Raw genomic sequence first — 14,091 nt, 5'->3', positions numbered from 1 at the left:
CAGCTCAGGAGGCCTTTGAGAACGCGTGCGCATTCGCGTACATCGTGGTCGCCAAGTGTGATCGCATTTTACTTCTTGCACAGACAGTAAGCGATTATGGGACTGGTTACCTTCTTACACAGCATACTTACCTTACAAAAAATGATAAAAAGATTAAGATAACAGCATGACAAATTTAAGACGTATGAAAAATTTGCATAGAACATGACAGCAGATTTTGATTGATTGATTCGTGCATACAGTTACATCCATATATAGGAATAGTGTCCTATGATTCGAATAGATACATCTACCTATGACATCCCCTGGAATCCCTAACTGACTATTGTGCATTACGATTTACCCAATGCAGTTACAAGAATGCGGTTGCGGTGTGCGGTTAATGCCGCAACACTTGGCATGCATGGTGGACTTGCGCAAACCCAAAAAAATGGTAAAAAAGTTGCCCTTGATAGAAGTCAAGTGCCTTATCCATCCAACCGCATTTGCATCCCCTTTAAGCTTCATCATCCAACTTATTCTCTTGCAAAACCAGAAACAGCTGCATCATCCGCAGCAATCGCATTATGCTCTCTCGTAGATTGTGGAACTCTGGCTCTATGCAATTCATCAATTTCCCAAACCAGATCCGTGTATCTTTCTGTCACTACTGGCCGTGTTGTAGGCCACTGCGTGTGAGGAATCCATTGTTGCACATAATTATTCCGGTCGGCCCTTCATTCTTTGGGTGTAGGTTCCCTGAGAATTACCCTTTCAGTAGGAGGAGCTTGAAGCTGAGCAAAAGGCACATGGCGCTCATTATGCCGGCTAAGATATGAATCAGCTTCAATCCAATACGGTGGTTGAGCGGGTAGTGCTAGGGCAAAGGAATGTCCCATCTGTTCCAGCCAGAAACAGAGGCACTAAATTTGTTCCTTCTACCTATTCACCAATGAAGAAGCTCTGCGCCTTTTAGCAGTTTGCTATGCCAAAGAATGGACTGCATCGTCACATTCCCGGACAAGCCCGGCAATATCTACATCTGACAAAGTAGCACTCGGAAGAACACGCTGTGAACCAGAACCTTCTTTCATACGAGCCTTACCCCGATCATTTTGTGCAATGGGCACAAAAACAATTCTAACGTTTGAAAATTGTGATACTCCCATTAATGGCTGTTGTGAAATACTGGCCTTCCACAGGGCAATTTGCTCTTCCCACAGATGAGCAACTTCAAAACTGAGTGTTAAAGCTAAGGACTCTAAATCCTCCATATTAATCAGGACATCCCCCTGATGCTGCTACAAATAATTAGCTAAGGCCTCATTAGTGCGGTGTCTAGCTAGTTCTTCATTAAACAGCTCTACAAAATACTTCATGATTGTCTCTTGTTGCCTCCTCACTGCTTTTAGCTACCTGCAACCTCTGCTCTAGAGCCAAAATTCTATTCTGAAGACCTAGAATCCTATTAGCTTCATGCAACAAATTATCATTTTGAGACTGAAGCCGCGCCACCTGTGCTTCCAGAGCAGTTATGCAAGTAGCTTGGGCATTAGCTTGAGGAACATTGCGACAAAAGTCTGCAGTACACTAAAGTAACCACACAACACTATCCAGGTGTGCTGGCTGAACCTCATACTGCAGGGTTTCTTTCCCAAGGGAAAGGGAGAATCATGGTAACTACCGCATTAGTTAAGACTATGGCCCCTGTGGTCCCCACCCCAGAAATTGAAACCGCGAGCGCTATGAGCTGCTCAATCCCCGCAGGCCTGAGTACTGGAAGGGTAGTATTTGGCGCAACTATTGGTGTCGTGCTTACCAGTGAGACCGCTCCTGAATCTATTGGCACCACCTATGCAGAGCAAAAACCCCCTGTGTTGACATTGCGACTATAGGGCGCGCAGGAGTACCCACTGGCACAGCCGCAGTGACACAGCCGCACAGGAGTACCCACTGGCACAACCGTAGGGCGCACAGCCATAGTGACACTTACGGAAACAGTGCCATTAACTCGTTCAGGATCACTGACAACTTCTTCATGGGAGCGCTTTCGGTCTCTAGAACTGCTACTTGCAAAACAGGCACGCCATCAGAAACAATGATAGTTACTGAAGCACTTGTAGAGAATGGTGCCAAAAAATGGCAGGCAGGCCGAAGAGAAACCATAAAATTGGCGGGCATAGGGAACAAAATCTACAGTATCTGCCCCACCTTAGAGACTACCTGCCCTTTCTACTCCTGAGAACACACCCTCTGACCGCAAATCTAATTCGGTCTTTTAAAATGCGAGCCCAAGAAACAGGTCCAAACTCAGAGGTTTTGATCAACTGTTTCACCTTCACTGACATTGTGTAAGTCTTTTCTTGGAGCCAAATGGCTTGTAAAAACCATCTGTAGCATTCCTTTGCTGCCAAATCAGTGCATCCAGAAAGTTTATACTCCCCCCACTGATTTTGGGACCAAATTCTACCTCCATCTCGACTACAAGAACTGCCACCGTTTTGCTAGCAGAGCAATAGCTCCCAAGTGCAGCTTCTGCTAAATGTATTCCACGATGAGCACCACTGTTGCATCCTGTATGTACACCACATCTCCAACAGCTAATTGCCGTAACAAGGGCAAGGACTGTGGATGTACCTGCACATGCTCCCAATGGAAATTGGAGTAAACGCGGATGCGCTTATTTGTGAGCCATGCATCAATAGTAGCAGGCCGCTCGAGGTGGACAATTGTCGTTACCGGGCGACAAGAACTGAGCAAGAGAGGCTGTCATGGCTGCTTCAGAAGAAAAGAGCGCAAGAAGGAAAAATAGAAGGGAGACAGAAAAATGAGAGAGAGGATAGAATGCCGTCCCACAAAAAAGAGGGAGTTGTTGCATGCAAAACAACGACCGCTTTTCGATGCATGACTGTATGACACCTCAAAAAAACAAAGAAAAATAAAATGACGAAAGCCACCCTTGATTTGGAGTGACTGAAATCATCATGAGAGAAAGTGTATTCTTCTTAGAAACCGAAAAAGGGCATTGAAGAGGAACCGCCGAAAAATAATGCCGCATCCGAAACCCATTGACCAGAGAAGAAAGGACTTCCCCATGAAGATTTGCGAGGAAATGAGAAGTGGGACCACAAGAAGCATATATCCAAAATGGCCCAATCCATCGCACTTTTAGTTTTGCGGGTTTCTTGAACATGCGCAAAGAAAATACCACCACCAATTGCCCTCTTTGGAAAAGTTTCTTCTTCAAATGCTGATCCACTTGCCACTTTCTGCGACTTTGAATTTCTTGCACCCAATAAAAGCTTTTCATCCTCTCTTCATCTAATTCCTGGATGACATCCAGTCTGTATGTCAATGAATCTCCTGGCAGCAATCTGTCTGCAACCGCAAGGCACAAACTGGGAACCACAAATTCAACCGGTGTGATGGCCTCCATGCCAAAAGCAAGTTTGAATGGTGTCAACGCAGTTGCGACTTTAAACGCTGTGCGATAAGCCCAGAGTGCGGCCGGAAGCTTCACATCCCAATTTGTCCGATGAAGGCTGACCACTTTAGTCAGAATGCGGATTATCTGCTTATTGGAAGATTCAGTCTGCCCATTGGCCTGAGGGTAATATGGGGACGATTTGCGATGCAGTACAAAGTAAAACCCCGTCATTCATTTGATGACTTTATTAATAAAATGACCGCCCCGATCACTGACCAACTCCACTGGATAGCCAAACCTGGTAAAAAACATCCTTAAAGAGACACTTTGCCACCACATAGAGAAAGTCGTATTATCCCACAAAGCCCATGCTTCTACCCACTTCGTACAGTAATCCGTGTGGTGGCAGTAAGAATATACCTGCTCCTGGTTAGAGTCGCTCTACGGGTTTGATTGGGCCTATAAAATCCAGACCCCATTTCTGAAATGGTTCCAAAGGAAGAATCTGATGGAGAGGCATTCGATCCCGCTGGGACGGTTGTCCCATGCACTGACAATTATTGCATTGCCTCACAAACTGATGTGCATCCGCATGAACAGACGGCCACCATAATCCACTTTGTATCACCTTCCTTGCTGTGATTTTCCTTGAAAAATGCCCACTAGTAACTCTACAGTAATGGGCTTCCCACAACACTGTCTCCTGCTCATGGGGCAGGATGATACACTGCAATAGTGCATCTACAACATTGCGATAATAAAGTTTCCCCACACAGACTTCAAATGAGCGGCTCCGCAAAGCAAGACGCCGCCACTATTCCCTGGTTAAATGAGCAGGCATCTCACCACTAAAGATAAAAGAAAACATTTCTTAATACCAGGTCCATGGGATGCTCGGGAGAGTTGCTTCTCCCTCTTTAGAGTGTACCCCCTGCATTTGGCTAGACCGTAAATAGTGAAGCATTCGGAAATTCATCATCTATGCCGACTGCTGGCTCTCCCGAATCCAATCAAGAAAGATAATCTGCCACCACATGCTGAGCACCAGGGCGATGGATGACTTCAAAATCAAATTCTTGTAACAATAGAACTCATCGAGCCAATCTGCCTATTAAATTTTGTTGCGGCACCAAGTAAAGAAGAGCAGAATGATCCACATGAAAGAAAAATCATCGGCCCAGAAGATAGTGCCGAAACTTCCGCACAGAGTACACCATTCCAAGGCCTTCTCGCTCTGTAACGGAATAATTCTTTTTAACAGAAGACAACCGGCCGACTGGCATAATAAATTGGGCGAAACCATCCCGCAGTCTGCTCCTGCATCAAAACACTGCCAATTGCAACATCCGACGCATCCACAAATACATGAAAATCCACCCCCCAATCAGGAGGAATCATCACACTGGTGCTTGAGAAAGTTGAATCTTGAGCCGGCGCGGTAAGCCAAATCACAGTCTTCAGACCATCAAAAATCCTTGTGGTCAAAATGAGCTGCTGCATTTAAAGGAATTGCCAAATGCGCCAAAAATCGCAAATGATGACCATGCCACCGAATTTGGCCCAAAAATTGCATAACAGCCTTTAGGATCCACAGGTGCAGGTGCTTGCATAATAGCCACCACTTTGTTGGGATTTACTGCAATACCGTCTTGGGAAATGATGTGACCCAGCAGTTTGCCACTTTGCACCACAAAAACACACTTGAGCGGATTAAGACTGAAGGACACTCCTACTGACAGCACTGAAAACAGAGCCACAAGTGCCCCAAATGCAACGGGTAAGTGCCAAAGACACTCAAATCATCCAAAAAAACGCCCATTCAATCGGTGAGAAAGGGCCCAAAGATCTCATACATGTCGCACGCTAGAAGGTGGAAGGTGCACTACGCAATCCGAACAACATTACTGTGCACACAAACACCCCCCATGCGGTGATGAATGCGGTTTTGGCTTGATCCTCTAGTGTTATCCAAATTTGATTGTAGCCGTTGAAGCCATCCAGAAACGAGTACATTTCATGCCCTGCAACATCATCCAGAATGGAATCCATGTAGGGCAAGGGAAAAGGGTCCGGGATTGTGGCCGCATTAAGCTTTCTGTAATCCACACAGATGCGTAATTTTTTGTTTTTCTTCGGGACAATGACTATAGGAAAAATCCAATCCGGGTTTTTGATAGGTGCTATGAATCCCACCCTCAGCAAGCGATCCAGCTCTTCCTTGATGACTTGCTTGGCTACACGCAGGTTTATGCGATAACGCTACTACTGCCTGGAGTGTATCGCATATGGCTTCAGGTAAATGCAGTGTTGGTAAAACTTTGGGTCCAGACCTTTCATGTCAGCATAATCCCAGGAAAACACATCCTGGAATTCCTGCAGAAGTTCCACCAGATCAGTTTTGAATGTGGGTTCCAGCAAGGTACTAATTTTTAGTGGCTTAGTCTCCTTATCGTCTCCTAAGAAAATGGTCTCCAAGACATCTTCTTTGACACGGGTAATGCGGCTCATTTGCACCTCAAAAGCGCGCTCCTTTTCCAGAATGTCTTTCATGTTATCTACAGGTGCATACTCATCAGTACTCAGTAAATTTTCCCCAAAGAGTTTCCCCTTGTCCAAGGTGACTAAACACACCGCAGGTGCAGGCCTGAGGTATTCCGCAGCAATACATGCCACATCCACTGAGCAGAATGGAATTAAATCCTCATTTTCCCACAAGAATTTTTCCTCTTCATCTTCATCCAAGCCATCTGCCATATTCACTATTTCCGCAATGACAGGCCAAACTGAATTGCTTAGTTGACGGCGTTCCCTCAAAGTGAATTTAACCTTCCTGCCACCCCTGTGGATGGTCATTAGATTATGCTCCCAATTATGCCAGACCTTTGCCTGCTGGCGCAACCAAGGATGACCCAGCAACAAATTGTACTCCTCATAGCAGAATCCTCCATGCTCAGCACTACAAAGGACATGATGAAGGATATGTCGGCCACCTCAATCACCATGCCCTTCAAGATGCCCAAGGGTCAGACTCTCCTCTGATCAGCCATGCGTACCAGAAATGGTGTAGGATCCCATGCTTGCCAACCCATGTGCTTACAGGTGTGGGCTCCGTTGCAATATTGACACCAGCTCCATCATCGATCAGCACTTGATCAATCGTGAGGCCTCGAAAGCCTACAAAAATTTCAGGAATTCTTATATCAGCCACAAGAACTGCTACCACGGGCTCCAGATGTGCTGCTTGCATGGATAACGCCACAGTCGGTGTGATTGCCTTGTCCATCTTCTCCAACCGGAAGCAGTGCTTTAGGAAAATTCGGAACCAATTTAAGAAGCTAACCCAATTTGATTTGTAGAGGAGCATGGAGCAATCCATCCCATCCTTCACTCTCGTCCGAACAGGGCTGTTGGGACGGTTGTTCCGGAAGATCCTTCTAGGCTTGTGGCAGAGGCTGTCCCGACAGATGTATGTCATCCATGAGGGTCATAGCATCTTGAAACGGCACTTTACTTGGGCTGGGCACTGGAACGCATTCCAGGGTTTGCTTGTCCACCCAGGAAGTAACTTGCTGGGTAAACAGCTTCCTGTGTGGGCCAGTCCAGAAGTGGTTGCACTGTGCGCCTGCTGGTGGGGGGGCTTCAATTTGTGACCAGAATGCGTGACCACGTGCACCTCCGGATCCACAGTCTCCTACATTGAATAAATTTTAACCATAGCCACCGTCGGTTGCTTTCCTGCAACTTTTGCCTGTTTCTCAGCTTTCTTCCGATCATACTCCTATGCTTCTGGGCAATCTTGGTGCCAATGTCCTTCCTCTGTGCAGAAAAGATAAATTTTTGGTCGCAATCTATGGCCTGGCCTCCACGGTCCACAACCACGACTGCCACCCCTACTGCCACTATTGTTGCTAAAGGGTTGCTCAGAAGTGCTCCCAACCTGCACCCATGCGGCAGAGAGTTCACTACCCCAATACAACGATACTACTTGGTGACTCTACCTGTAGAAATAGAAACCTAAGAATATGAGAGATATGAGTCTTGTAGGAACAAGACCCACACGAACAGTAGTAAAATCCCTCTAGGTATCTAGAATAGGTTCTAGCCATATAAGACTATGCCTCCTTGTTCAAAGACACCATGGTATGACAAAGAGAAAGAGACCTCAACAATATGGTATGTAGGCCATTGGTGCAATTCTTTCAATGCAAAGGCCCATGTAGTAATGCATGGAGTGTTCTTGCACGCAATGATTTAAATGAAAAGTCCCACATTATATGACATGGAGTGTCCTTGCAATGCTTTCAATGCAAAGGCCCACACTATATTGTGTAGAATGTCCTGATAATTCTTTTAATGGAAAGGCCCACATTGTATTACATGAAGTGTCCACACAAGGGCCCTGTTACCAAGTCCCCTCAGTTCTCTAAGGGGACTACAAATCCCGTGCTCAAACCCAATGTGTTTCCTTATGGTGGCACATGTTTATAAGTGTGGATTCAATCATTTTTATAAGGATTTTCCCAATAGAGTGATAATCGTCCCAATGATGGAAGCAATATTAGCCGCTTCAACAAGCCTTATTGAGTGTACAAGGAAAACTCATTCATATAGTCCCCCTTAATTCCATATCAAGGCTGCAAACCAAGATAAATTAAACAACCAAGGGAGCATTCAAGGCTGCCAATCTTTAACTTCAAAGCAAGAACTGAGGTGCAAGCCCCAAGGGCCTCCTAAAAAGGCTAGTGGACTAGAACCAAAATAAGACGTCAAAGAGCACGTGAAAATGTAATGCATGATTAATTATTAAGGATAACATCGTGACCATTGAAAGTGTTTTGAATGAGATATCTAAATTTACCTCTCCTGCAAGCCCCAAGGGGACTATAGTACAATAGCCCCCAAAAAAGGCTAGTGGACCGGAATCAAAACAAGACATTAGGGAGCACCTAAAAATATAAGGATGACAACATCTTGACCATTAAAAGTGGTTTGGATGTGATTAATTATTATCAAGGATGACAACATCATGACTATTGAAAGTGGTTTAGATTGAGAGCTCCAAAGCCACCTCTCCTATAAGCCCCAAGGGGGCTACAGTAGCCCCCTAAAAAAGCTAGTGGAATGGAACCAAAAAAAGACATTAGAGAGAACCTAAAAATGTAAGGATGACAACATCTTGACCAATAAAAGTGGTTTGGACATGATCAATTATTATCAAGGATGACAACATCATGACCATTAAAAGTGGTTTGGACTGAGTGAGTGCTAATATCTCCCATGGGATCATTAGGAACTCAATGGAGTCTTCTTGGGCCCTTTTATTTGGCAGTTTAAGGGAGTCAAACCTTTTCTCTTAAGAAGAAACGTTTTCTAATTTGAAGCTTCAAAATGGCTACTTTATTTGAATTTGAATTTTGGAGGGAAAATGGAATTTAAATCTAGCGGATAAAACCATATCATGTAACATATCTATGGAAAGCTCTTGATGCGTAGATCACGGATCTGTAATCTCCGCTCAAATCGGAGCTTGTATGTAGAAGTTATGGAGGTCCAAAAATTGTAAAATTGCCTCCCCCCCTTTTGGGGAGAAAAGTGCACCCTTTGACCACTCTTACACCTCTCTTACAAACCATTGGTTTTTGCTTACATGGCGGGCTCCTATTTGTCAAAAAGTTAAACATTTCCATAACCTCATGGCAAATTAAAGGGCCCAAAAAGACTCCATTGAGTTCCTAATGGTAGCAAGCCTTGCAAAATTCTTATCCTTGGATGTTTAATTTCTCTTTTGCAAGGAATTTCCTCAAACCTAGAGAGACTTATCCTCCTGGATGAATGGAAATAATAAAAAAGAAAATTTTGTTGGTGCCTTGAAGGTGCTAAGAGCCTAGTTGAATTGCCTATCTTGGCCTAAATCAACTAAAACTTGATGGGAGGGTAGATCAGAACAAAATGTAGATCCATGTATAGGCATGTCATCAATATAGGTCCACCAGGAATGGAAAATTAAAAGGGCTTGAGCCTAGATTTTAGTACTAGGTTCCCCTCTTATGTTTGATGAGAATACCTTCAAGATTTGACTTAAAGGTGGATCACCTTTAAAGGTGGAGACTTAAAGGTGGATCACCTTGTTTACTTATCTTATGTAAGATCCCATTGCACTCTAAAAAGTGGAAGGGCTCCAAATATCCAGGCTAAAAAAATTATACCCATAGGGCTCCAAATATCGAGGATCAAAAAATTAGATCCATAGGGCTCCAAACATCATGGCTCAAAAAATTGGACCCACACATGGGGACCATTGTTAAATTTATTTGAGAGCTAGACTGACTTATTAGTGTAGACCTAGACTTGTTAGAATGAGATGTGATTGGGTGAGTATGAAGTTCCTATGAGCTCCTAAACCTATATGTGCCATTAGGGAAAATTTAGACTCACTTTTGGGCCTTTTAAGCAATTTATGATTCTAGGGAATATTCCATAAGGACCAATGAGGGTGAGGCTTCCGTTACGGAACTTTTGAGGTTACGTTTTGGTAGGGAGGCCATGACTTGAGCATAAAAACTCAAAATTTGTCGGAGGTTGGTGCGTTAGAATCCTCTCATCATCAAGATCTTTCCAATGATATGTTACATGATATAGTTTTGAGGTACTATGGATAGAGTTATCCACGATCCCCCTTTTCGTAATAGAATGATGACTTGGCATTTCTTAGAGGGCCCAAAAATGAGTCCACATTTTCCCTAATGTAGATTAAGAGTTGAGGGAGGTCTCTATTTGTTTCGGTGTGAAAAACTTATCAAGCTTGTGACTTGAGTTCTGTAGCTACGATTAGGGATTATCAAGTAGTCAAAATTAGTCTACAAAAATCAATCTTTCCATTTGTGCAAAGACTAGACACTTTTGGGATTTCCATCAAAAGTTATGGCTAGGTAGTTATGACTAAGAGTCTAAGTAATCATTATGAAGTCTTTACTTGAGTGCAAATAATTCATTTCTTAGAATTTTAAGCAATTTTTCTTGGATATTAAGTTAACCTTTATGAATTTTAAGGTTCCAAGTACTAAAATCATGTATGGATCTTGACTTGGTCAATTTCTTAGCTATTCCCAAAAGTTGAGGGTGGTATTTGGATGCGTTCCTCAATGATCTGTAATTTTGTCAAGGAAAGAACCTCACTAATGAAGACCTTCTTCCCTCTATATCTTGATTAGATGTAATCTCGTGAGACCCCTCTACCCCCTTCGCGCACCGGCGGATTCCCAGTTGTTGCTAGAGTAGGGGAAGTAGTTTCCTCTTGCGCGGGGCAGGCTTTCCCACTCAAGGCCTCGCCCTCGAATGTCTGGACACGAGGCTAATCTGGTGGTCATTCCAAAACCGAAACTAGGAAAATTTCCCTTGCCCGAAAAACGGGGACGATTCCACCTTTTTGATTTTCTTAAAACGAATTTTCTAACGGGGTCAAGAGACTAAACTATCCTTCACCTAATTAAACCAGATAGAAGGAAAACTATCACTGACTTAGTTTAAAGAAATCAATGCTAACCGAAATCAGGCACAGCCGTTGATCTAATCATTTGAGGAAATCAATGCTTTTTCTCTAACCAAAGTCAGGCACAGCCATTGATCTACTCATTTGAGAAATTCTTGAGGTTTTTATTTAACTACTCGAATTCTAAGAGTATTCCTACTATTTCAATTTAATTAATAAAACTCCACTGATTCCAACCTATCCGACCCATGGGTTAGCCACCACCCAACCACCCCACTGGAATCGGTAGAACTAGACAATTACTCACCCACCCATAATTGAATGCCTTTCTTAACTTTTGCTTCCGAATACAGATACGCACACACTCCTCTTTAAAACTTTAACATATAAAATAATCTATTGACAAACAGTTATTGGTTATAGATGTCATAACTAAAAAATTCCATCCAGTCCCTTGTTTCTCAAAAAACAGTATCACTCTCTGGACTCTCCGTTGAGACCAACTAGTGGTCAGTAAAACGAGATCCAGTAAGAGATTACAATAATCATTTCGTCCATCATACATATCTTCCACGACATATGCATGGGTGTCATAAGCACCGCGAGCCCGTGCATCTCCTGGTCAGAACCCTCCAGGATCCTCCTTAGGTTTCCTGGCACTTCACTCAGGGACCACTTCGTCGGCTCTCGCCTATCGTACTAGAAGCGCACCATTTTTTAACCATACCGAGGCTGGTCAAGACCTGGCAGGCTTTGCTGCATGAGACGTCCTTTGAACACTCCCCGCCACCAGCAGCTGTTGTAACTGAACATCCCTTAGAAAAATATATACCAAACGCTCCCTCTAGCATTCTGGCGGCGTAAGACAGTCCTTTAAGAAAACAGGGTTTCTAAGCAAGTGTAGCATACCCATCTTCACTAATAAAGAAATGTCCATGTAATAGAGTTTTTATGGTATAAAAATCAATGATTTTATTAAATGAGTCATTTCTACTTAGAATCTTCAAATTCTGAGCCCAAATTTGGAATCTACGCACGATTTTATCCTAATATAGGATTTTACAGTATCCAAAACGGACATCGGATCAAGCTTATACGCAAATTTCAGTCATTTTTAGTTAAAAAGCGACGACCTTTAAACCTTAATAAATGCACGATCAGGCATCCGATTGATGAATGGTCTGAACCCCAACGACCAGGAGAACCTCCTGGTCATTGGACAACAAAAAAATTTTGCCCCTCGGGGCAGTCTAGCACATAAATCGAGGCTGGCGTCCCAAATTTGGGGACCCTATCCCAAAATTTAGACCGTACACACTTACCAGGGTGCCCGTACGATGGCCGTACAAGAACCAAACGACGATCACCCACTGTGTGGTCCACATGTACCGCTACGTGGACACCCATGCTGCCCTTGACCAGATAAGGTACATGCATATCACTCCTTTCCCTGTTAACCGACACCGTACCTTTCCGCTAGACCCATGCAGGCCAGTGATTTACAGCCTTTGCTGGTACACCGTCCTTTTGTGCTTGCTTTGCGCAGTGTCGTACCTATACCCCACAGTTATATAAACACCCGCCGGGGTGCTCCATGGGCAACACACATTTCTGCGTAGCGTATGCTCTGTTGTGCCGCTGTCCGTCCCTGTGTACTTGCTGTAGTACTGTCACCCCTCTCACACCCCCTCATTTGCCACTTTTCAGATAAGGTAATTTTCCTCTATTCCCCTCTTGCTAGGAGAGGCAGTGCCCTTAACTCTTCTCCCCTCCTGCCCCCCCTCCCCTCCCCTCGGCGTGTCAAGAGACTTACAGCAGCCCTCAGCCTTTCTCCCCTTTTGCAAAACGTTTTTGTGTTAAGGACATCTCACAATCCCCCCCATTTGCGTGGACTTTAGTAAGAGGTTTTAGCCTTAAGAGAGAGTTCATGCGCTGTGGTCTTTTGCTCATACGATGAGATCCAACTGGAGCATTTCGATCGCGACAACGAGCCCCACAAGATGACGTCCAAGATGGCCCCTTCCTAGAAATGTCAAAATATTACCTCGGGAGGAGCGCGCAACAACGAGATTAGGGAAGATGCTCCCGATGCGGCTCCAACCCTCCCTTTACAAGCTCCTCAAGGAAATGGTGGCCAGGTTAGCTTGGTTATCTTTTAAAGAAGAGTTTTTTTTTAGTGTGTATCTTTTCCTTTTAAAATAATGACATAAAATTGTATGAAGTTACGAATTGTGTGATGCTCTATTCAATAAATTCCATTGAAATTGTTATCTTTAAAGAGTGCAAGTTTTTCTTGGCTTGGACGCTAACTCCATTCCATGCTTGTGTAGCCAGGCGATATCGTTAGCACAACCCAGGAATGGCCCAAGGTATCCCTCATACCATTAGGAGAATAAGGTTCGCCGATTGAGGCGAGAGATTATGATGCTGCCTAGTTCTGAGGGCCCAAGCTAGTGCGGTGAATAAGCCCACCCTAGTGTGCAGACATCCCTCGGAGGGGCGGGAGGACGAGCGATGGAGCCTGAGAGGGCGACAGGCCTCGGCTTGAGTCCTCGCCAGGCCGACGATGAGGTGTATGGTGTCGTAGGGTTTTGCCCAGCATGTAGAGGCATGTAGAGGCTGGAAGGCCGAATTCTAGATCATCGGCAATATAAAGGAAAAGAATAAGAGAGCCGGTTTGGCTTGTATGGAATTGATTCATATATAAACTTTTTTTTTAGAAATCTTGTTTTTGGCATTATTGTATTGTGGAAAAAGACTATTTTAACAAACCTTGTGAAAAGGGCCTTAATTAAGGAACATGTTTATTTATGTCAAACAGTGTGGTAGGATTAATTAGAAAACAAATTGACATGTAAGTAGGGTGGAAAGTGGGAGGATGGAATGCCCTGACGGCACTATCCTACGGACGGGTGGACCTGATTAGTCGGATAGCTTTCCAACAGATTAAGTGAAAGCCCTACGCTAGATAAATAGGTTCTTGGGCAACTCTATTCTAGAAGACTAGGCCAGCGGCTGTGCCTTGCATGGATGAGGAAAAAAGCGTTGTCTCTAGAAATCAAGTCTAGTAGATCAATTACCCTATGGATGATTTGATTTTTAGAAGATCATGCTCCCCCTGCGGGATAGGACTAGGTCTTACCTATGAATCGTATCCTTGAATCTCTACATGGTTAAGGTGTGGATGAATAGGAAA

General features: G+C 44.1%; 1 protein-coding gene across 1 annotated transcript; it reads right to left on the bottom strand.

The window, feature by feature from the left end:
• Nucleotides 1-2,517: 2,517 nt before the first annotated feature.
• Nucleotides 2,518-3,637, bottom strand: LOC147637120 (uncharacterized). The gene is made up of 2 exons (XM_086801006.1): nt 3,188-3,637; nt 2,518-2,616 (listed from the first exon to the last, which is right to left on the bottom strand). Exons 1-2 carry the CDS (start codon nt 3,635-3,637, stop codon nt 2,518-2,520), a joined length of 549 nt encoding a protein of 182 aa, XP_086657132.1.
• Between the last annotated feature and the right edge of the window lie 10,454 nt (nt 3,638-14,091).

The sequence above is a fragment of the Cibotium barometz genome, chromosome 7 (genome assembly GCF_041138505.1).
Source record: "Cibotium barometz isolate CiBa-2024 chromosome 7, ASM4113850v1, whole genome shotgun sequence".
In the NCBI taxonomy this organism is placed as follows: Eukaryota; Viridiplantae; Streptophyta; class Polypodiopsida; order Cyatheales; family Cibotiaceae; genus Cibotium; species Cibotium barometz.
Note: the sequence above shows the minus strand (reverse complement) of the source record. Positions and strands in the feature narration are given on the sequence as shown.

Excerpts from the sequence above, each read along its gene's own strand:
- LOC147637120 (XM_086801006.1), bottom strand. The coding sequence starts at position 3,637 with ATGACGGGGTTTTACTTTGTACTGCATCGCAAATCGTCCCCATATTAC. Across the intron at positions 2,617-3,187 it reads AAAGAGGGCAATTGGTGGTG|GTACATCCACAGTCCTTGCC; the intron begins GTATTTTCTTTG and ends GAGCATGTGCAG.